The 24,883-nt window shown below is 41.3% G+C and overlaps 1 protein-coding gene across 2 annotated transcripts in view; it reads left to right on the top strand.

The window, feature by feature from the left end:
* The first annotated feature begins 14,558 nt into the window (after window positions 1-14,558).
* PRRG1 (proline rich and Gla domain 1) overlaps window positions 14,559-24,883 on the top strand; it is a 33,522-nt gene continuing 23,197 nt past the window's right edge. Inside the window, exons 1-2 of one of the 2 annotated variants that reach the window (XM_080576288.1) lie at window positions 15,412-15,488; window positions 15,782-16,019. Coding sequence is in view for 1 of the 2 variants with exons in the window: in XM_080576287.1 (XP_080432413.1) it covers window positions 15,271-15,488 (218 nt within the window). In the remaining variant the exon portion in view is untranslated. Of the gene's footprint in view, window positions 15,489-15,781; window positions 16,020-24,883 lie in introns of both variants that reach the window. The other variant, XM_080576287.1, reaches the window with a different exon arrangement.

Genomic DNA, 24,883 nt, shown 5'->3' with positions numbered 1-24,883 from the left:
TCAGGAGTTTTTCTGAAAAGAAAAAAAAAATATTACGTGAGGTGATAAACAAGTTAGTTCTACAGGGACTGCCTAAGCCAAACAATAAATCCCATCCTGAATCCTGTGTTTAGTTCTGTGCCCACAAGAACAAGGTCTTTGCTAGCAAATTCAAGAGATCCAGGACTTCACAGGCTGTTTAACCCTCTCTGTGATGCGCAGTAAGTGAAATTTACTTTCTCTTCCTTTAGCATGTGGGCTCCATTATGGCTGCTTTTTAAAGACTTCTCATCTCTGAGAGCTCATCTTGCCTGCAGAGCCTCTGTTGACTTCATAGTTTGAGCACAGCTATTCTGGCACAGCAGCCTCGTGAAGATGCAGCGTGCCTTCGCTGAAGAGGGGTTTTCTGTCAACTAGGTTATGTTTTTTTTCCCCTGCAATATTAATCAAGCCAACACAACCTCTCTTCTGCAGCACAGCTCTATCAGCAAGGGAGTACGATTATTTTCACACTTGCAGCTGAAATAACTCTGCTGGCAAAACTCTGCAGTGCAGGTCAAATCTGAAAAACAGCTGAGGGAGGCCATATGACTGATAATAAATAATACACGCTCTGAAAGCCACTGCAAGTTATTTAGTTTGTTGGATTTAACGGGACATAACCGTCCCATGACAGGTTTTCGCTCTTCCCGCTAATGTAGTTTCTGTGCAGTGTGCATGACTGTGCCAGGTACTAACGAGATCGAAACCATTATAATGAGCTGACAGAGTACCATTTGCCCAGTGTACATTTATGATTGCAGCCAGTTCCCTCTAAGCTGCCAAAGAGACATCTCCCAGTTGTAAGCAAGTTTACGACTCCCATTATAAGCACCGTCTCAGCACTTCCCATGTGTACGAGATAGGCAGTGCTTCTTAAACTCCTTTCCCATGGGCACCCTTACACAGATTCTGCAGGCAGACATGGTCCAGAGAGACTGGATACAAGTCAGCTCCAAACTAGAAGCTGTGTAGAGCTGCTGTCACAGGGCAAAGCTAATAATCCTTGTGAGAGTATATCAGCTTGGGCTCCAACACGTGCTAAAACATTGTCATGGCTTCCAGTCGACTTAAAATGTGATGAGAGCAAGCTCATACCCGCCTGTAAAAGACTGATGTTTAAATCTCTGGAGAATGGGATGCTCACTGAAACTTTCTCAATGTATTTGAATGCTCAGGGCATAATAAAAATTGGGGCACCTGCCAAACAGCTGTGTAGTCCTTTGCATATTTTAGGATTATTGCAATACAAGCAACTGGAATAAAATCTATCACTGTTGGAGCCATATACGTTCTTAGAAGACCTAGTTTTTGAGGTCTTATGAGTATGCAAACTTAAGTTGCTTACAATGAAATATTCCCATATCTGATGTTTGCACAGTGCTATTTTCTTCGGAAAAAATCAGCCCTAATAATTTAGTTTTTGAGAATAAAGCTAGGGAATCACATCATTTTACCCACATTAAAAAACTGTCCTGTCAGCCTTTCCACTGAATGTTCTGTTTGACCTAGTTTGTGGTGCAGAAGCTTGACCTTTATCTGGGGGGTAATTTTAACGTCGGGGAAGAGTTTTGGCAACCTAGTGAAAATCTAACTGACCAATAAGAAAAAATAATCTTAGATTGCACATACTAGTAAAGTCTCACTAGAAAACTAACTGCAATCCATAAAGAGTCTAACGCTATTGAATAGCCAAACCTTTGCAGCTCCTCAGACTGACCAAACCGCATGTGTGCCATCTAAAGGAGAATGCATTTCAGAAGGACTTTCACTGCATCTACTGCTCACCTTGCTTTGGTGTGCAGCCAGTGATTGAACACGGAGAAGGAAACTCTCCTCTGTGCTCAGGAGAGAATTTTTTTCATCTTAAGTCACTGATTTAAATCATAGATTTCTAGTCCACAAAATTATCAAAGCCTACTTTAGAAGACATTACTGAGAACTTTTCCTTTCTGAAAATCTATCTTCAGATGGAACACAGATTGCTCTCTGGAGATAACCATTTGTCTCCAGTGACTAGAAAAGAGACCCTACACATCTAGCTTGGTCTGTTTGTAGGCACTACAGAAGAACAAGATGAATCTCACTTTAGGTAAGCCTTGCTTATTCTGCAGATTCAACGGGATGCTGCTGTTACAACTAAAGACTATCTCATAACACAAGCACAAGAAGCCATCAACTGAGATTACACAGACCAACTCATTTCTGCCATTCCTGACTTCTGGGATCTTGACACTGATCTCAGCAGTGTTCCTCCACCTGTCCCTTTGTAGCTAATGCAGCTCCCACGGCTGAGCACAGTTATCTTCTGAGAACTGCAATATGTGACCAGTCACAAAAAACGTTTAAGCTTATAATGCCATTAAAGAGGTTTTCTTATTCAGATCGGTGTCCTTTTTCACCTCTGCTCAGTTACGACTATGTTAGAACTGGATGCCACATCATCCCAGCTACTGGAATGCTGCTGCATTAATAAAATCCCTTTCCCCGCATCTGTAACTGCTGATCAATTACATTCTTGAAAAAAAAACAAATGCTGGATACATCGCTGATTGTTATTTTGTCTCCATTGTACAGTACAAGAACATATAAAATGTTCGTGTTATGGCAGGAACTTTCAGTCACGGCAGTTCTTTGACTGAAGAGTTTTTATTCACCCTCCAGAACGTATTTTGTGCTTAACATTATACGGAAAAAATGAGCTCCTACTTTATCTGTGGAACAGGTACAGTACAAGCTGTACAAGTTTCCCCAGTGCCAGTAAACTTATTTCCTCCCACTCCATCTCAAAACAGGTGGGGAAAAAGCAGTCTTCTCCCATGCCAACATGGATGTTGAACTCTGTTCAAGTCACCTAACAGTACTGTGAACACAGCCGTCTACAGGCTCTCAGAGGAAAGCCCACGCATATCTGGAAAGGCTTGAGTGTGTTGATAGGACTGACTGTCCCTGGGGGTCTCCCCAGGCCCTGCCCGTGGGCCCAGGACCCCGTTTCCCCCAGCGATGCTGCAGCAGTACCACTCTCCAGCTGCCCACTGCCCTGCCCAGCCTCATCCTGCACTGCCTCGTGCAATGCACTAAATTTCGACAATTATTAACAATTTTTGTTTACCCTTAGACTCTCAAGGATTGAGTTTATTTGCTGGAAATTATGGCTTCCAGTTAAGAACAGAAACCAGATTCTGATTCTTATAGAAGCCTAGAAACCTAAATGTCTAAATGCCTGCTAACCATAAGGCAAATAAGCCTCTTATGACATTTTAAAACACAGTACATTAACTTCTAAATTGCATTAACTTAAACTAGTTGAGGCTGTGGTTGATTATTAGGTATTCTGGCATGGTTAGGCTCCTTTAGGTAATGGAAAGGGGTGGCTTTTTCATTAACGTGGAGAATATAATTTCTAGAAAACTCATTGTGGGATTTCATTCAGTTGAGTGAGGTCGCTGCTCAGGGCACCAGTTTAAAACAAAAAAATAAATTGATCCAGTTCTTAAATGATAGAAGAACAAAAATACGTAAAAAATCCTCTTAGATGGAAAACTGCTGGTGTTGAGCCAATTGTTCCTGTTGGATTCTTATTTTGTTTTCTTTGTGAAAACAACTCCTTCTTTTGCCGCCAATAATACCACTAAGAAGGAACTTAATCCTTCCTAAGGGTTGCTAATGTTTCTATGAGTGTAAATATAATAACAACACAAATCACAATCTCTCAGCCTAATTAGGGAGACACGCTGGGGATAGCATCTTGGCAAACTCGTTAGGAGTTTCTTGTTGCAGTCAAATTTGTCCTGTCCATAGTTGCCAGGCACATTATAAAGGGAAGAACAAAACTTTGTAACTGCTCTTCCCCATATATTAGATTTTGTCCTGAATACACTGTCTTTGTTCTACAGGAAGCCAGCCACAAAGGCTGATGGAGTACAGAAATGGTGTGCTGAAAAGAATACCATTAGTCAGTGCCAGACGTAGATTAGCATAATTCCTTCCTTTGAAATTGCCCTACTGTAACTGAGAGTGACAAAACAGTCAGACTGTTCCCTTTTTCTCTATATTACGGAGCGCAGAAAACCACAACTCTGTGTTTGAAGAACTCAGAAACATTCAGAGACTACCTGTCAGTAGGTTACCGAACCTCTAGGTTCAGGTAATTTTTGCGGCTGACTATTGATTGCACGATACTCCCAAAACCTTTGTCATCTGTCTGTCTCTCACAAGTCTATCGATGCTGATGCATCTCAGAGTTCATTTCCACAGTGTGGGTCAGTAAAATCTCATTGCTGCCACTACAGGTGAGGTCACGAGGAGCATCAGAGCTGGAATAAGGAAGGGAAGTGGTGAGGATGGACGAGATGGGTCAGAAGTGGGCATGAGCTGGAGGAGGGAAGATGGAAAAAGGAGGCTGAGGTAAAGAAAAAGGGAGAGAGGAGAACTAGAGAGAGGGGAAGACAAAAAGGCGAAGGAAGCTCTCCTCCTTTCAGTCACAGCACGTAGGCAGATCAGCTCAGCTGTCCATGGAACTGCACCCCAAACTGAAGCCTCAAAGATAGAAAGCATTGGCCTTTTGGCATATTAGACAGGTGTTGTCCAAAGTGCCTCTGATCTAGAGATTTTAAAGAACACTGTGAGATCAATTTTGAGCCCAAATTTAAGTTCAAAACATTTTTAGAGCAAGCATTTGCACACTGAAGACCAACAGAAAAGAGCAGCACTTTTGTAATGCGTATATAAATTCAATTAAAAATAACAACTATCTATGTTGGTTTCTTTTTGCATCAAGCCTAAAGACCATCTGAGAAGAAACAGATCAGTTTGTTCATATCCATTGTGTAGCACAAAGTGAACATAAGGATGAACAGAAAAATATTTTTAACATCTTCCATTGCAAGAAACTTCAGAAGCCATCTGTAACAAAAACAGTTTTCTCTTGGATAATATGAATTTTAACCTGATATCACCCTTTTAATTAGTTCTCAGAGCTAACGATTTGAATGACTCAAACTGAAATCATTAGCCAGTTGCAGCTATGATATAAATTTCCAAAGAGAGCTCCCAGAAGAAATCAAAGATGCTTTATATTATCTTAAACAGTTAATATAAATGCTCTCATAAATTTCTTACATTTGGAAAGAATCAAACCTAGGAACAAATTCATTGACTTTGGATCACTATTGAACTGCAAAATAAATTACTTCCCATTTGTATATTTTCAATCTTGTATTTAATAATAAGTATGTGTATGATTATTTAAAGGAAAGCAATAATACACAACAGTAATAGGATCTATTTTTAACAAGAAAGTTGAATATAGAATCAGGAAATGGAATTTATTTTTACAATATTTGGTTGTTTAATGGAGATTCAATACATACAACTTCAGACAGCAATAGAAAAAAAACATTTATTTTCTAGCCAAACCAGGATTTGTGCCTATATGTTGCATTATTCATAACAAATAGGGCATAATGTAATAAAACTACAACTACAGAAGCATTCAAATGACTGTTTACTTGGCCTGAGTCAGACTTTTTAAAAATGAAAGCTGGTAGAGATTACATTGATCATTCACCATTTTAAATCTGATTTCAAGGACTTATTCAGAGTGTTAAGTTAGCAAAAATTACACCATAGGATAAAAATATGATCTTCATTTTGATATAGTGATTTTGGTAAAATCACAAGTATCAGGAAGAAAAATACAATTTTGATCTCCTCTACTTTGCCTGATACACTAGTTTAAATTGTTTTTCTCCTAAAGGCCTTCTTCCTGTCTCCTTAGCTTCTAAGTCTAGATACAGTATCTGATTGTACAACAATATAAATTTCGCGACATTTTTCCTTGGGGTAGTATAAATGCTGTGGTTTTTCAAATACTTTGGATTAAATGCTTTTTCTAACACATTTTAAGAGCCTGACACTACTTCCCTCTTTGTTGGAAAAGGCTGACATTTTGCTAGCCCTGAGTCTGAAAAGGCTGCTTCGTAGCTGAAATGTAACAGTGACAGCGTATATACTACCAGAGGACTGGAAGGCAAAATAAAATGGGTTTGCACAAAGCTGTCACTGGATGTTTATAAAAATCTGTTTCACTTGGCACTGCAACAGATAAGAAAAGTGCTATAGTAAAACACCAAATTTGCACCCAGGGAATGATATGGTACAGCAAAGGGCTAGGAAAATGTAGCTGTTCCTTTTGAAGGCTGCAGATGGAAATGATCTATGTTCACAAAGTCCATATTTTGTCAGGAGGCTCTTTAGGGAAGCTCCCAGCCAACAAGCAGAAAGCCTCACCTACGGAACACAGAGCACTGCTTATAGGAGCTGCTCATAAAGGTAACCGGCTATCTAATTCAGCAGGACTGTACGTGACAATAGGCAATAAAAGACATGTAATATTACATGGTTTTATCATGTATCTCTGTAAAAAATATTTTCCCCATACTTCTCTTAACACCTCACTACAAGATGCAATGACTTTAAAGAGCGATGAGGTTGTCTTCAGCTGTACTTCTAACAGGTAAGCAGACATATCACAGGCACCTGACACCTCCTTTCTAAGGTATCTAAGGTATTTTTCTAGTGCAAAAGCTCTTTGTAAGACACAGGCAAGACACCAGGAATTCAGTTTCACAGATCGGATCTAGTTCAGAATTCCATTTAATAAAACAGAGAGTAAATAAGATTTAAACGGAGAGGTTCTTGCAGCCAAGAGGTTTCTAGAAACCAAATAAAGACAAAGGGGAAGACAAAACACTAAGGATTCTTCAGGCTGTCCCAAGCAATAGAAATATATCTGTTGGCATAAATAGGTGAAATCCTACTCTTTGCTGGATCATAAATAATAAAAAAAATATATATCATACTGCAAGGAGACATTTGAATAACTATTATTTTCAGTGTGAACTATCAGCTTTGCTTTTTTTTGGCAGAACAGTGAAAGCACCTGGAAACATTTAGAGGAAGACCACACTCAGGTATTGTGTTGTCCTATCCTTGTTTTATCATTCTATATAAATCCTGCTTTTGATAAAAGGAGATGTTGTTTTCTGTTTTGTTTTTGTTTAGTTTTGTTTGTTTTGTTTGTTTATTGTAAGAAAGTGATGTTTCTTTGTGGTTTTTGTTGCCCAGAGATCATGGCATGTGTGTAAGAACCGTTTTTCTTTTTGTTTGCAGAGTAGGCACTGGTGATGTCTGGTTGCTAAATTCAAAACTCAAAGGATCATCACTGTGTCGGTTCTTTGGTGTTGCCTTTTACTGCAGACTCCCTTATGCAAAGCCTCAGCTCTGGCCAGACCTGCAGGTAGGGACAGGTGGAACTACTTCATTACAGATGGGATGAATACTTGGGGAACCAAATTTCCTCATCAGGAAATATAAGATCCTTTCCTATGTGATGCTATGTGAGAAACTTATACCATTACTTGACAGCCAAACACCCAGCTTAAAATAACACTAAAGATAAAGAACAATGATAAGTTTTTTATTGCATGGCTGCCGTGATGACAGGTTGTTGGTAGACCTGTTGTAGTCAGTTGGGTTGCTGGAGATTTGCCAGAATACAGGAACCCAGTAGGTTTTAAGCTTCTAAATATTCTTAATATTCCTGTGGGCTGGGGATTCTTTAATCCTACACATATTATGTAAACATAATGTCTCTTGCAAAAAGTACTTTGAGGTTTATTGGTAGAAACTTCTATCTAGGAACCTGACGAGGCTTGAAGAGATCACCTAGTAATCATAATCCTACTGTCCCAATTTAGGATCAACGGCAGTGTCACTCCTGACAGGTGTATGTCTGTATTATTGATGAAGACTCTGCAAGATATTCAGGCAATGAATTCCACTGTTTTGTTAAGCTTGAGAAAGACTTTCCCAATATTTAATATAAATGTCTTTTTTTCCTCTTCCTGTACACCAAGGACCTGTGGAATTGACTATTCCCTTCTTTGGAAGAGCCTGTACATATTTCATGACTGCTGTCACATCAACCTTTAGTTTTCTCCTCTGCAGGCTAAGCAATCCCAGCTCCACCAGTCTTTCCTAGAAAGTCATGCTTCTTAGATCTCTGGTCGTTTTTCTTGTCTCATTTAAAATCTCTCCAACTGTCCAACATTTATTTTTTTTCTTGAGAAACTGGATACAGTACTCCAGCACAGGCCTTAAGAGTGATGATCAGAATAGAAAAGTGACTTTTTATGTTCTTCAGCCTACTATTGTTTATAAGTCCCAATATGAATTTCAGGACAGCCTCACATTCAGCTTATGATCTACCACATCATCACCCCTCCCCAGATCTTCCTCTGAAGAACTGATATAGCACCATATCACATTTGTGTAGGTGATTATTCCTCCATAACTGTAGCACTTTTCATTTGTTTCAATTGAATCTCATCCTATATTTTATCAAAATTATTGTTCATTTTAATCCTGTCCTCAAATATACCTGCAATTTCTCCACATATTATCTGACAATGTAAGAAGAATATTTTCCATTTTATTACTCAGTGAATGAACCTGGACTCTGAGCGAATCCACCAAAAGCTCTTTTGACAGTGAGATATTGATAACTACTCTGCAAGCATCTCTTGCTCTTCCTTTTAATTAAGTTGTTGAAAGACCATTCCTGGTTCATCCTCTAATCATTAACATGTTTACAGAATGACTTGTTACCTTTTCCGTTGTTTGGTCTATGCCTGCATATTGCTGTCCTATAACCTTTCTGATTAAATCCCTACACACCCACACCATTTTTTCATGCTCGTTTTCACTCATCTGACACTTTCCTATTTCTGTATACCTTTTTCTTCTCTTTATGATCTCATCATCTAGTTGAGATGATTTCTTACTGCTCTCCTATCAGCCACAGGGATGCAGAGTGTGGAATGTTTTTCAGAATGGCTCGTAGCTCCCTCCATTAGCTACAGATCCAACAGGGTAATGAGCTATAAAAAAAGAATGCGACCTTTTTCAGGGTTGCTGGGTATTACCAAGTTAACACAAAGCGACAAAGGATGTGTATTTACCAAGAAAATTACCTTTAATTTTAGATCTACTTTTGCTTCTGCTCTTACCACAAATCAGTTATTTGCCTATATGACTGTTAGCTATGTAGAAACAAATTAGCATTACCCAAACAGGAATTGTCCACCTTTGTCATTCTGCAATTTCCTCAGATATACAGAAACATTAGCTAGGGCATTTCAAAATAATCTGTGAATGAATACATGCAACTCACTAGCTCTTTTTAATACTAAGAAGGATAAGCCTCAGAGCCAAAGGCAAATAATTACTTTGCTGTTGCTGATACAGAAACTCATACGTGATTTCATGCAGGCTTGGGTGCAGTGAACTGAAAGCCTCTTATTCACTCGCACGCTTACTCATGAACACCAGGAGTTAGCACCTCACCGGGGGGCCACTGCTTGCTTGCTTTCCCAACAGCAACAATCACATGTTTTCTGACATTAAAATTACTTTCATTGGTCCTTTCCAACCGCTCAGTTAGGTTAGTCATAGGTGGCTGTGAAAGAATTGCTAATTTAACCTGAAGTCCAGCGTGGGCACAACTTAAATGTCTGGGCCTGGAGTGTCCCAGGGCCCTGCAGCCCCTGCTGAGGGAGCAGGCACCAGCTCTGAGCTGACGGTGCCACAGGCCAGGGCTCGCTGGTAGGCAAAGCCTTGGTGAAGTGAGGAACAGCACCTGGAAGCCTAGGTGGTGGCGAGGAGTAGGGCTGAGGGAGGCCCCAGGTCTTGGCCCAGGGCCCTGCCACCTCCTGAGCCTGCCAGGGGCCCCAGCTCAGCCACGGAGCTGCCCCAGCCCTGCAGCCAGGCCTGGGGGTCCCAGGTCCATGGTGGGCTGGCCACCAGCGCTGGCCCAGCTCTGCTCACCACCTCTGGGAGCAATGGGACAGGGCTGCCGGGGGAGGCCCCTGCCCTGCTGCCACCCACAGCTCTGGCTCCCTGCTCCTCATCCTGTGGCAGGTGCCTGCTGCACACTGGTACCACAAATCATGCCTACATCCCTGTTTCGCAGCTAGGCCTGTTCTACATGCACTTAGTTCCTCACACGTGCCTCTTCTCTTTTACTCAAAACATGTACAGCTTTGGTTCAAAACACAAGACCTATGTTTCAGACCCACGGGCATAGTCCTAACACCTGAAAAACTCTCATTTACAAGGAACTGATCTGCAGGCAGACTCACAGACAAGCTTATTTTGTTGCCCCAGTAAGGGCACATAATTTTCAGTTCCAAGGTTTACCACAGCCTTAAACAACTTGCAGACTCATGTCGTGCAATGCTGGGGGCTTTGTGATTTCTTTTCTGTAGGGTGGAATTGTATAATTAATGCACCCATTTTGTTTTTATTCACTTCCCTTTCTTAGTTTCTTTTTCTTTGTGTCTGTCTTTGTTTTAACACCATAGAAGAAATGCTCAAAATCATAAAAATAAGTATGGCACTTTCATAGATGACCTGAATCAAACTAAAATGTATGCGATAAAACAATAGTATGTCTTCTACACAATCTCCTCTCCTTATTGCAGAATATAGAATAGGAATAACACGTGCAATTACTTTGTAATGTTTGGCTTTGTTCAACAGCACACGTGTGTGATCTACTATGATTCAGGCCTTCACAGATGCAAAATGGTGCTTTATGCACAACACACAATACAACCAGAAGACACAAAAAGTCCTGTCAGTGTTTGGGAAGGGAGTGTATCATAAATTACTTTCTGAAAGCACAAAGCCATTTAGATGTGTGGTCAGTCATTCAGAACACCAAACATTCCGATGTCATTGTGCTGCAATAATAAAGGATTATTAAAAAAAAAAAAAAAAAAAGAGTTAATGTATTACATAGCAATTTTTAAATACACTTGGAAATATCCCAAGAGTGTATATTTCATGCATGTGATGTATATAAACAAAACACAGCTAGCAGCTTCACTGCTTAGTGAAGCTTGGCAGCTGATCTGAAGATTTCGCAATGCAGTGTTTCAGTGGAGAAGCAGCACTGAGCAGAGGCATCCAGCAGGGTTAGGGGTCATTACAAGGCAACATGCTTGGCTCTTTGGGATCATTACTCATCGGTGCTGCCATTCCAGGCCAACTCCTCTGGATGATTAAGAGGCAACTTTAATGGACTCTAAAAGGCTAATCTAGCCCTACATGGCTGAGAGGAATGTTGCTCCAGTCCAAGATCTCATGGCAGAAGGACTGGAGGGTACAAATGGCTGAATACACTGGAAAATTCCCACAGCAGCTATTGATTCTTTGTGCCATCTGAAGCTTCAAAATTAGATGGTAAAACAAGACCAGGGGATAATAGGAGGAGAGACAGTCTGCGTTGTTTTTTTGCTATCAAAACAGCCCTTTCAGCACAGAACAACAACATGTGTGATATTCGTCATTTGTCAGGAGATGAAGAAAAGTCATAGAGCAGGAAATGTTGATTAATGAGGACATTGAATATGTGTCTGACACAGCAACTTTAGAAACCTCCTGTGTTTACCATTGTTTGCTTTGTTTGAGGACAAAGAGATAATAAACCAGTTACATTTATGTGGAAGAGTAGCATCCAGGGAAATGCTCTAGTGCAAGACACAATTTATCTGTGCAAATATAATGTGCAGCATAAAAAGGAGAACTTCGTGAGTTTGAAACACAGCACCCATAATAAACATGCACCATTCTGGGCAGAAATAACACTTTATATCTTTTCCCTTTGCTTGTTCCAAGTTCTATATTTAAAAGTATTTTTAATTGTATCGTATTACACACATAAAAAAAGATTTCATAAGACATTTTATTTATATGTGTATGCTGTGTCTATAATTACGGTATATACTATAATATTGATGAATGTTTCTTTCAAGGAAACAGTATAGCACCACAGTTATCGTGCAAGCCACAACTCTGCTTCCTCCTATATTTTTAGGTCTTGTCAACTTTTTTTACTGAGAATTTGGACTTCCATCTCCCTTCAGCTGGAATCCTTGTTTGTCCCACTCTTTACCCTGCTCTCGGGCTACAGGGTATATGATAATTGTTTCACTCCAGAAAGGTCTGGCTGGATTCTTACTTTTATACCTCTTTTCTTCAGGATATAGGAGCTGACTTCCTGAGGGTAACCTGGAGTTACAAGCAATTGTGTATATATGTTATGCCTATAACAATCTTTTTAAAAACAAATGAGTGTTTACTCACTGAGATGAAAGCAGATATGACATAAAACTTCAAAATTATTTCTATTCCATGACAGAGATTAGGGATAAACTGAGGTTTAAGACCTTTTCATGAAAACAGAGAGTCATTCAGCTTAACAAGGAGTTGAGACCTTTGGGTGGCAGATGGGTTACTACTGCTGTAGTGAGTACCTTAGTGTTTATATAAAGTGGAACACCTCCTATAAGTGAGACACAGCTGTTTACCCACCTCATATATGAGAAGTAGAAGAGCAGGGATCTTAATTTGTTTTCAATTCCAATGAAAATACTTAAACAGCAAATCTATTGCCACCACTAATGCTTCTCTTTCTGTCAGAAATTCCACCTTGGAAGCGAGATACCTCTCCCAATTTATTATTACACTGTATCCTTAAAAATGACAAATTTCTGGAGAGAAAGTCTACATAACTGTAAGCTTCCCTCGTAAGTTCTGCTTTTATGCCTCCTCTACTTCCAGTAAGTATCAACAAGAATTTGTTCTCTTCCAATATAACTGTGGCATTTCTTGTCCTCCAATCACAGAGTCCTTTTTAACTTTTTTATTGCCCTTTTGAGATTTTGGCTCTAGGCCTTCACAAACAAACTACGCAATGTGTCTGGAATCAAGAAAGTACTGCATAATTTTTAAGTTAAATATTGTCTCTTAGCCCTCATAAAGAATTTTTTGTCTATAGCCTTCTCCAGCTATTTCCCAGTCATCTGCTATTAAATTAAATAGGTATGGTCAGATACTACATAGTTAAACAACCTGTGGTAAGCATTCATAAATTATTACACAAGAACTACCTGCCTTCCAAAGAAAAGCAAATGCAAATTTATGACCCTTTGAGACCTAACCTACATTGGTTTGTACCCGCCTCCATTGTCCAGCCAAACTGCAGGGAAATTGTTTAATTCCAGACATCCACATGGTTTGGGAGTTTCCTTCACTCCTTAGAGATGAAATTAACAATTATCAAAGCTTGCCCATTCCTCAATTTGTAGATCAGATTTCATGTGTCTGTTTGCCTGTGAGAGAGCCACCACCTGGGGAGTCCCCCATTTTGTCTACTATGTGCACCACGCTATTTGGAAGAAACCAGATTGATGTCTTGGCTGATGAAAATAACAGAGAATAGGGAAAATAACAGAGAATAGGGAATATGAAAATAACAGAGAATGGGAACTTCTTTTTCATTAGGCATCAAAGCATTAGAATCAGGTGCCAAGGCACTGAAAAATATGTTAAGCTCTAGATTCAGGATGGGACAGCCTTAGCAACATTAGGATTAGGAGTCAAATCCAAGTTCTATGACTCATCCATATGCACCTCCTCAGCTCCAAATGCTGCAGCAGCCTATACCTACACCTATGCAAGAGCAGTTGCCTTCCTCCTCATTCTCTCTAACAGCAACACCAATTTGCCAAATCCTTTCCAGGTTCCAGCCAACTACATGGAAAGGAAAGGGAACAAGAAGTATTGCTGCTCCACAGAACAGTAGGAAAGAGGCAGAGATGAGAAGAGTGAACTGCTCCTGCTGCCATGCATTGAGAGGGCTAGAATGAGCTACCACATATTCTCAGTCTCCCTGACCAGCAGGGACAATTGCATCACAAGCAGCTGTGTTAGGTTGTGGCAGGCAGAAAGAGAAATTCAGCGTTTTACGTGAAAATTGTTCCTCGTCACCTACAGGAAAATGTAAAAGGCCAGATGCAAGCGTCGTGAAGAAGGCATCTTACTCTCAGGTCATGTAAGGGAGCCTGCTACTATTTTTTGTTCACACCACGGAAATTTCAGTTGGTATTATTTTAGCACAAACTTGAGGCCATTTGTCATTCTGAAGAATATTCCACTCCAAGATGGAAAGTGTATCTAAAATTTGTACCTTTCCCATCATTTATTTAGTAAAATATTTTTAAAGTTGCAGCTGAGTCATAACGTCCTTTTATTTTTATTGCATTTGAAGCTAATTGGTATATGTATATTGAATTACACCACACAGCTTCATTTCTGAAAATAAATAAAACATTAGGTTACTGAATTATGTGTCTGTAATTCAAAATAGAGGATCTGGTGATTCGGGCCAAAAGGCAAATTCTAAATGGAAAATGAGTTACCTGTATTGAAAAGTAGTAAAAATCCCATAATTTAAAGTGTATCTTTTGTTCTAAAAATACATGTTTTCTCTGAATTCCTTCTCTATAGCACTGGAAATGCCTTTTTAAAACTAAAAAGTATTATAAACGCAAGCAAAAATAGCATTTGTCTCACTGTTGCAATTGTTATCAGTTTGGAGGTGGGTGGGTTGTTACGGGATTGGATTGTTATTGGTGGAGGGTACCAAAGACTTAGGCCTGATAGACCTGGCAGACTCAGCTAGATATTAAATGTATATGGGACCTCCTGAGGGCCTTTTGTTGTCAGGGTCTTGGTCTTAGCCAACTTTCAAAGAGCCTAGATATTTTGTCTCCCATTGATTCAAAGGAGTTGAATTTCTAGATAATTCTGTAAAATTACTTTTATATGAATTCTGATGGTCTCGATGCCTGGTATCAATGACATACATGAAAACATTGGCTTTAAATTAGAAGTCAAGATCCACTAAAGAAGCTCAGACATGCCTGAACTATTGCAAACAGTGTCTCATCTTTCCATTACCTAAATGTCTACGCGGCCAAGCTGTTACCTCATTCCTTTCTCTACTGATTGTCGGTAAAGTTAAATGTAAAAAGTAGTGGTATACAGTATCATAACCTGCTATCAGCTGAAACCATTAAGTACAAAGACGGCAGTAACGTAAAGTAGGAAAAACACTGCATATTCATAGCGTGCTTTGCTTCCATGTCATGGGATAAAGGGCATGCTATGCTCTGTGCCAGCTGGAGTTGGCACGGAGGGGGCAGCCAGGCTGCCATTTCTGCCAGCGGGTCCTAAACCCTTCACAACCACGCTGCTGCGGGTGGCGGCTATAAACGGGCCGCGAGCTGTGCGAGCGCCGCCATCCCCTTTCCCTCCGCACCCCCCAAACCCCCTGAGGGCAACATGGCGGCACCCCCGCCCCTAACCCGCTGGGCACGAAGCGCCCGCCGGCCACGCTCTCGGGGGCGGGGCTCCCCTTGGCCACGCCCCCATCTGCCCGGGCCGGGCGGTGGAGCCCTCCCCTCCGCCGCGCATGCGTCGTGCGGCCGCCGCCGTGAGGCGGGGAGCCGGGGGGCAGCGGCTGCGGTGGGGCGGCGGCGGCTCCGCGCCTGCCTCGGGCGGTGAGTGCGGGGGGAGCGGGGCGGGAGGGGCGGCGGGGCTCGGCGGGGCTCGGCTCCTCGTCACGGGCTGCACGGCGGTGGGGTACGGCCGGGCGGTCTGAGCAGACCTGGCCGGGAAGGGCGGGTTGGGCAGCGCGGTTCCTGCTGCTCGCGCGGTGGGAGCGCGGCTGGGAGCCGGGGAGGAGGGGAGGGGATGGGGGAGAGCTGCCCGGGAGGGCAGGAGCGAGGCTTCTTGCTCCTCTGTTCGGCCACCTCGCTTCAGCCTCTCCTAGGTAAAGGAGTGTGTCTTCCAGGGCAGCCTAGGAGAGAGCCTGGGATTCCCGAGTATCTCCATGTCCTCGCAATTAGCAAGTATCAGGAAATCCCCGGGCAAAACAGGAATCGTCTTTTCCTCATGCGAGTTCACCTAGAGATCTGCGGCCAACTACTGCTACAAGTTGATGCGCTAGCTCAAACGGCGAAGCGTTGCATCTGGTTATAACACGCCTAGGTGCTGAGATTATAACAGACTTCAGTTTCCTTTTGTTAAAGGTAGGGAGTAACACACAACTGCGCTACAATTGTCATTTCCAGAAGCTCTCACAAATTAAAAGTTCTTTAGTTAACCTCAGTTCAGCCTCCTTGCACATCTAGATTGAACTACAGTTTTGTATTAGGTAATAACATGCAGTTTGTTGCATAAAAATTCCTGTTTGGCTCAGGGTGCGAATGAGATGAAGTGTTTTGGCCTGTGGTCAGTACTTAGGCAGTGTGACCTCAAGATCTGTTTTCTGAATGCTGTTCAAATCAGTGTTCGCATTCTGCTTCGAATATTGAATTATGAATCCTTCTGTGTCTTTGTCTATTGTCACGTTAACATCTCAGCACTTGACAAATGCCTGCTTACTTCCTTGTCTAGGGAGAGTTTTGTTAGTTATCATCCCTGTACTTCCATATGAAGGATGGAGGGTAAAGCTGTGCGGATTGGTTCAGGAACACCCAGGATCTGTGTTTTTTCATGGGTTCAACTTCCATATCCTGGTTTACATTAAGTGCACAGGTTCAAATAAATTGAATTGCTGGTCAAAACCTCCGCTGCTTTTACAAATCAAACACTCGGATTTTGAGAAAAGCGTCTCTCAAATAAAATGCTGTTTAAGCGTGGGCACTGACTGTGTGCATTTTAAAGCGACTTCTGTCAAGTCACGAAGGAACTCTGAGGCAAAAGCAGGGACAGAATATGTGTCAGTACAGTGTTAGCTTATTTTAGGCCATATTGTTGTGAAAAGTTTGTGTTTGCTATGTTGTTTTACAGCAGCTCCTTGCCTTTTCCCTGTTCTTCTTTTCCCATATGCTGCCCTGCGTACCTCTGTGGTCTCCTTCCCTTCTAATAGCATAACTGTTCCATGTTCATCTGGTGAGGTGGATCAGAGGATTAATCCTGCTGGGGAAAAAAAGTCTGACTTGCTTTTGACCCCAGATCATATCCCTTACCCAGCAGCTCCTATCAACAACTGGGCGGGTGAGGGAGCAACACGACATGCAGTTGGTACCATTCACTCCCAGTATGAGTAATGGGGAAAAAAAAAAACAAAAAAAACGTTTTGCCCATCCACTCCGCGTGTCCATTAATCTCGTCAATCTCATTTCTTCTGTATCTTCACATTTTCTACAGCTCCCTATAGGCAAAAAAAATATTTTTTGTGCAATCCTGTTAAGGTCTTTTGCTTTCAGGTTCTCAGTTCGATTCTGAACTTCTCTGCTGCTTTCCATACAGTCTTACCCTTTCATGAACTCCTATCAACTGTGTTTCTAGTGTGCAGTCTTTGTCTGGCTCATGTCACTAGTGCCTATTTTGCTTCAGCCTCCAGAGACAGCCTGCTTTTCCCCCCTGTCTCTCCCCACATCCCTTGCTTCCTCTCCCCTTCGACATTATAAACAAAAGTACTTGCAGTGCACAGTAGAAAGTAATACAGAACTGGTAAGGGAGTGGATTAAATGACCTCATGTCTAATGTCTGTTCTGCTGCCAGCTATTTTTGTTTGAGTTCAGATGTCAGTAACTATTTGACCTCTTGAAATCTAATCTGACAATACCCAGGCTTTTCCTTGTTTACCTTTGTTCTATTTACTGAGTCCTGCTCAGTAAAATGGGATACACATTTGTGAAGTCTGAAATAAGCTTATACCATTCTCTTTTTGCCATTAGTTTTGATGGTACTAATTATCAACTGACTTGTGCTTTAACCAAGGTTGCTGAGTATCATTATTAAAATAGCTACATTTCAAAAGCAAAGCCTATCTGCAAACAGGGTTAAAGAAACTGCATGCTAACCATCTAAAATCACACCCTGTGTTTTGGCTTACTAGTCATGTATTTGTTGAAACTGATATATACATATTTTCAGGCTGGGGCTCACTCTTAAAGATATTTTATGTAATCATTATTAACTTCGGGTAAAAGTTACGCATCTTTTCAGAAATACATTTGTAACAACTGACAAGAAACATTTGTACAACCCAGATCCATTATGTTGGAATTTAGGGCAAAGACTCCTAAAACAATACAGTGGCAAATGAAATGTTGCCTGTTCTCAAACTAAGAGTCCCTCCTTGTGTGATTTTTTTCTGAGCAGATGTCTTAGAGGCTTGAGATCACTCAAATCTTGTCCATTGCACTGTGCTGTGTACCTGCTCAGTGGAGGGTTTCTTTTAAAGCATTTGAATCAACCTTCTCACCTTGCTTCTGAAACAACTGTTGAAAGTTGGCATCTCGTGTTTTATGATTCTCCTCTCAACATACTTCTGGTTTTTCAGCATAGCGGTCAGTCTGCTCCAATAAGATTACTCCAACAGCGTTCAGATAAAGTAATACTAAAAACCGGAGGGAAGACACGTGGAAGGTAATATTGGAATAGTTTATCATAGTTCATTTTCTTACCTGAAACTGCAGAACTTCTGTTTTTTCACAGAACCGTGGATTACGTGAGATGTTTTTTTTGTTTACAGCAAGACATTATCTGCTATTGTTGTAATTCTGGATATTCCTGTTCCTCTGAGCTCCTTGTTTCCCTGTAGTGTGATAATGAATTCCATGAACCAATTTCAAGGATCAGTTTACACCAATTCCTCCTTAAATCCCTGCCTCTAAATTAACTACCTAGTGTGTAATATCTGTTATATTAGCCATATTTCTAAGTGTTCACTACTCAACATTGAAGAATTATTCCTTTTGGGCTCAAAAAGCATGAATTTGTTAGCTCGCTGGGTTTTTTTGTTGGGCGGTTTATAGGAATGCTGCCAGACAGTGGCATTCATCAGTCGTGAACCTTTGCACCTGCCTGTGCCTCCAGGTTTATCGGTGTGCTATTCACTGACCTTGTGTGTATTTTTCAGCTCTTATTTGTAGAGTCTTCCTCTCCAAGCTGTTTGCTAAAGCTGGGAGAGGAGAAACACCTTCCTGGTCGTTCTTTTTTCCCTAGTCTCCATTCTCGCTGCTGAGGGAAAGAGGTCTCAACAGCAGTATCATTAGCAAACTCTTGCCCGTCTTCCTATAGATTTGTCCTGCAGCAGCTGAAATTAGCACAGTCCTTGACATTTTCTTGCAGTAGGGCTGAGCAGTCTGAGTATCAGCAGTGAAACGGACTCACTGTGCTATTTTCTGTTTGCTGCTGCTGCTTATCAGGGCTGTGGGCAGCAGCAACATAAAGGCATGGCTTAGGCTGGAGAACCGAGTGCGTGGCTTTATAAGCAGCTTAACTGATCGAAGTGTGTCCTGCTGCCTGAAAGCAAGAGTTCTTGCTTTTTCCCTCCATCCTTGCGAGGTTTTGCATTTTGACCGCCTCCCCAGTAGTACTCCCAGCAGTGTGCAGCCAGCTGGACCAGGGAGCTGATTTGCTTTAAAATGAGAAGTCAAACCGACTCATGCGCTCATACACGCACACAGAAGGATTTCCACTGGGCTAACTCTGGCCGGTTGGCCACAGGGCCGCCAGCCAAACCCCGTGGTGTTGGCTTGAGGGAGGGAGCAGGCTGGGGGGGGGGGACTACCTGCCCAGACAGCAGCTTTAGCTGGGATTGATGTACAGGAACTCTTAGCAAAGCATCAGTATTTCAGTAACTTTCTCTGCTGACGTCCTGGAAGAGCAGCAGCAGGCTGCTCAGAGGGGAAGGCACAAGGAGGATCTTCAAGAGGGGCGAGGAGCTGGTGAATAGATCTGGGGGAGCAAAGTCAAAGTGAGGAGCGAGGTGAACGCACTTATCCTTAATGGAAAGGCCCCTTATGCCAAGCTGTAAAGACATGACCAGCTGCAAGCCTGCCACATCTGTGTTTTCCTGGAAAAATGGAGTGTCAAAGCAATTTCACTATGGCTGTTCTTCAGGAACTCTTGGCAAAGGTTTGATGAAATTTCTGGGCAGGTGAAATGATTTACACAGAAATACAAAAAGTGGAGATGCAGCTGCTGGTGGGCAGAAAGCCTAGGAATGTTCTCCAATGACTTCTGCAGTGTATTTCTTATGTAAATGTACACAACAGAACTAACCAAATTTAAAAAAACATCAGTGATCTGTTTGCACGCATTGGAGGACTCCTCTCCCCTTGACATTCCCTAGGTGCTGGGGTAGGTATACAGCTTGTAGGGGTGGGCAGAGCACCTCCCACTGCCACCTTTTAAATCTTTCAGGAGCGAATGTTAGACGTGCAGATGCTGGTCGAGGACCTTTCTGTTGCGAATAAAGTTTTCAACAATTAACCATTTTAACTCTGCGTGTTCTCAACATAACTAAGATAAATCGTATCTTCAAATACACTTAATTTTGCACGTTAATTTGGCATGTCAGTGTTTAAGTGAGTTCAACATTTTTCTTGCCCTAAATCTTTTAAAACTGATTTTTGAAAGCCAAAATCTTTCAGAATTGTTTTTGTTGAATACTTCTGCATGCTTCCTACTCAAAAGCAGAATGTGTAATGTACTGAATCACTTTATAAGGCGTAGGAGAGTATCAATAGATTTATTGTTCTAGTTCTGGGAGGTGCTCTAGTGTTTCCACAGTGCTGGGAAGTATCAGAAATTCTTTGTATGTATGCTGTGATACTGGTGGTTTTGTGACTACTGGAACTCATGTAGCTTTGTTTTCTATGGATTTATGCCATGTGGTTGATCGATGATAGGCTGTGACTTCAAGCTTTACTGTGGTGTTTATTTCGATGGTAACTTCAAGTCTTTTCTTGAGTTACGATGTTCAAAACGGTTCCATCCTCTATACTAGTTTGCTTTATTTGGGAAAACTTCTGTGAATACAACTGTATTTTTCTACTGTTCTGTACTAGGCGGTTGAAAAGGACCAATGGGTTGGACTAGAGGACATGAGGAAACCCCACATAGACACAAAGCCCTCTTGCTAAAGGAAAGCAATCTAAAAATAGGAAAACTGTGTTTGCACCCTTTAAAAAGAAATACTGTTGAAGTATTCCACTTTTGCGTTTCTAGCAATTCTTACAGAATTGCAAGTGTGTAAAATGAAAAATGGTACTTGATTTCGGTCTTTCTAAACCAAATTTAATTTATTATTGCGACTTGAAGGTAACTTGAGGAATGCAAAACTAGTTAACTGGTAGGTTGGCTTCAGTGGCAAATGCAGTTTAGGAAGTTAGATTTCTTTTCTGCAGCAGCCTTTGAGTGCAAAGGGGTAGAGGAGAGGCGAGGGAGATGGGCGGAAGAGTTGCGAAGCTGCAGTACAGGGCACAGAGCTGCATTAGCGCCCCCCAGTTCCACTGGGGGGAAGAGAGGGGTGGGCGTTACGGGAGAGAAAGTAGTGGTATTAAAATATATGTATATACGTGTGTGTTGTGTGCCTTTCTGTAACTCCCTGATGTGACAAAACTTCATAAAAATCAGTGAAGTACTTGTGCCTCGTTATCTTCTTTCTAGCTACCATGTAATTGATAAGATGAAATACCTATTTATAGCTTTCATATAACTCTTCTGGCACTTCTGTGCAATTTGATTTTTGGTTGACTGGAAAATCCCATTAAAACATGCTCTGAAATGCCGTCATATGTGCCTTGCTGCAGGGGAAAACAGGCAGGGTGGAAACTTGTATTCAAACATGCTGATGGTGCATAAATATTTGGAAGAGAAGGCTTTGTTTGCACATTTCTCTGTGAAGTGCTGCACTAAGCTAGAAAAATTACTTTGTATTGCTTCTGGATAATTCTTCTAAATTAAATGAGGTGTAAGACATTGGCCTACCAAGCAAGTGCTAATGCAATTTACTTACAGAGCAGAATATTCACCTCACCTTTTCCTCACTGCAGAAAAGCAAAATAAACTTTACAAAGTAGCAGGCATAGATTTATTACGAAATTATTGCCTGCACAGCAAAGATGCGTGAATTTATCCAGGCGTTTTTTGGCTACAAAAATGCATGTTCTGATCTCCCTCTCCCTCCCTCCCTCCCTTCCTATCTTACCCCCTTTTACTTCAAAATATCAGGAATTTAGAGGGAAATAAAGTAGCTATTGCTTCTTTCCGTTCACCCAATTGTAACAATTTCAAGAAAAGGTTCGGGGAGTCGAGGATAATCTTTTTCAAATGTACAGAATCTCAGGTCTTTTTTTCTCTTCATCTGCAAAAAGAAGGCTTGAATATTGGATACAGACTGATACAGTTGGAGGCTGAATTTTGTACGGCCAGCCTGTGTTATTGGAAAATCCGTGAAGATATTATTTGTGACATTTGCGTCATGGTTTTGCTTTTTAAGATGTGTTGGAGAAGAAATACAAGATTTTCCAAGTAGGAAAAAAAAAAGTGCATATTTATTTAGCCATGGTCTTTTGACCTTTTCTGAATGGGCAAGCACCATACGTGCAATGAAATTATAGCCTTGTGAAGAGACTCTGACCAGGTACTGTCGCTAGACCCTTCTCTGATTTTTGTATCCCAAATAAAATGTGGCTTTCCTTCACATCCCAAGGATGGGCAGTGCCAGGCAAATATCAAGTGACGCCTCGCCAGATCTTTGCTCTTTACAACAGCTCTGACGTATCCTGCAGCACTAGCAGCTTTGTTATTGGCCATGAAAATTATGTTTAAATGTCACTTGCAGGGGGGAAGGAGAAGAAAGTATTTTGCCTTTCCTGGAGAGACATAATCTGAAGTAAATGTAGCAATTTTTTCCTCTCTCCTCCCTGACCTATAAATGCTTTGAAAAGGCTTTATAAAACCAGCAGGGTTATAATCTACTTTTTGCTTATCCTGAATGTGTCGATTTGGCAGGGGGTGGTGGGACCCAGAGTCTGGGGAGATTGTAGATAGCGGAGGGCAGGAACGATTGAAGAGACCACTTGCCGCTTATCAGCTCGATTTTTATGTGCAGGTATTTACTTCCCTGGCCCTAACCCACCCATAAACTGTTTTGGAGAGGAACTGAGCAGAGTTACTCATTCCTTGCTGGGCACCAGATCACTTCCCTTCTGCTATAGCCAGATCGTTACCAGTAGAAGTATATGTGGTACCTCTGAAGATGCAATAATACATGCTTTCTTTGAAAAAAACTTTTAAGATCTGAAGGCTAGATGGCTCCTGAACTTTTTTAGTTGAAACACTTGGAAACTGTCTGACCATAAACTACATAAGAAACTAAACTGGGTATTAATAACTCGGAGCTCGCTGGAAGCTAAATGGTTAGCTGTTTTAGCATACACTTCTAAGAACTGGATCAACCCAAATGTCAGCCTGGCATTGTGCGTTGTGCCAGGGGCTGGGGTGAGATGCCATGGGAGGTGTCTTATGGCAGAGCATGGGCAGAGTGATCCATCCCTTGGTGTTTTGCTGGACTATCAGTTGATGAGGATCTTCCTGGGGAAGAGGATACAGCTGGAGGTTGTGTGTTGCAGGAGTGTGTTGCATTTGTTCATTTTTACTTTACTTTTTTTTAAAACCATTTCAATGTTTGTCCTCAACACTGTCTTGCAGCAGCAAGTTCCCTAACTTTAGCGCTATGTGAAAATTAAGGTCGTTGTACTTATTTACATCCACATCAGCTCAGGTCGGTGGGTGCCCTCTTGCTTCTCCTGTTGTGAGAAATAATGGAGAGCTGTAATGTAATTACCTGCTAGGTCACAAGTGTATAGCCAAAAGACCGATTTACCCTGACAGACTGTCTATGGCCTGATTAGATCACCCGAAATGTCTGCCTGCTTTAAAGTGGGTGGTTTGTCATACAGTGATTATTCAAACACAAAGTTTTTTTTTTTCCTTTTTTTCCCCTTTTTTTAAAGCAGCATGTCATTTTTAATCTGCATACATCCCAGTTTATAACTAGAGTTGGGAGCTTTTGACTCATATCCCTCAGTTTGTCATCTGTAAAGCAGCAGTAGATGGTTTGAACTGCAAAATGGAAGTCGGCTTGTTTGTAATTTACAAAACATGCAAACGTTTCATTTGCATGAAATCAGGAGCACAGAACAGGGGAGGAAAGTAAAACAAGTGCACGTTCAAAGCTGCTTCTAGATTAGGAAGGTTATGGGTGAAAACACTCTATAAACGAAGCAGTCTGCAGCAATTCTGATATAGGTCGTATGGCTCTTTTCATGAGAAGAGCTAGCAGCTGCCACTTTAATAGTGTGGAATACGAATTTATCAATGCATTATTTAGAACTTCAGCTGCCTGTAAATGAAAGGCAGAAGGATCATAATGGAGTTTCCCTGGCTTATTATAAATTGACTTCGTGTGCTTCTTTATTATTGTAGAAGCTGGTTAGAGAGATTGGAGAGAAAGTTACCGAAAGTGCTTATAATAATGGTGGTCATAAACCAGATTTTAACTTTGTAGTCTCTATTAGTAGGTTTCCACTACACGTGGGGGATGCTTTTTGTCTGCCCAGTTTTTCTGAGGTTGTGGGAGGTGGCTAGGTTATCTCCCTGCTTACCAGGTTAGCTGATCAGCTGTGTCTTTTTTTCTTTCCCTCTGGTCTTTCTGAGCAAACACTGGCATTTCCGATTTTTAATTCTTAGATTGGGCCCTGTGGTGTCCTGTGTATTAGCAATGCTGTTGGTTTTTTTTTTTCTTGTAATTAGTTTTAAGTGTGTTCAACACACCACTTCAGCTGAATTTGAATGGAGTTTAGTGGGTTAACAAGGTTGAATTCTTAGAGCCAGAGCATTGCTTAATTTCCACAGGGAGCACACAGCTTTTGAAGATAAGATAAGCACATAGATGGCTTAAGAAATCTGGTGTACTGTGGTGAGGGTTTTTTGTTCTTATTTTTTTTGTTTCCTTGTTTTTTTGTTTTCTTGAGTTTTTATTGTTTTGCCTTTTTTTGTTGTCATTTTGCTTGTTGGTGTTTTTGTTTTTTTTTTTTTCCCCCCTCCATCTGTAGATAAGCCTGACATTTTTGGGTGATGTCCTAAA

This window comes from Anser brachyrhynchus (genome assembly GCF_964034855.1).
Source record: "Anser brachyrhynchus genome assembly, chromosome: 1".
In the NCBI taxonomy this organism is placed as follows: domain Eukaryota; kingdom Metazoa; phylum Chordata; class Aves; order Anseriformes; family Anatidae; genus Anser; species Anser brachyrhynchus.
Note: the sequence above shows the minus strand (reverse complement) of the source record. Positions and strands in the feature narration are given on the sequence as shown.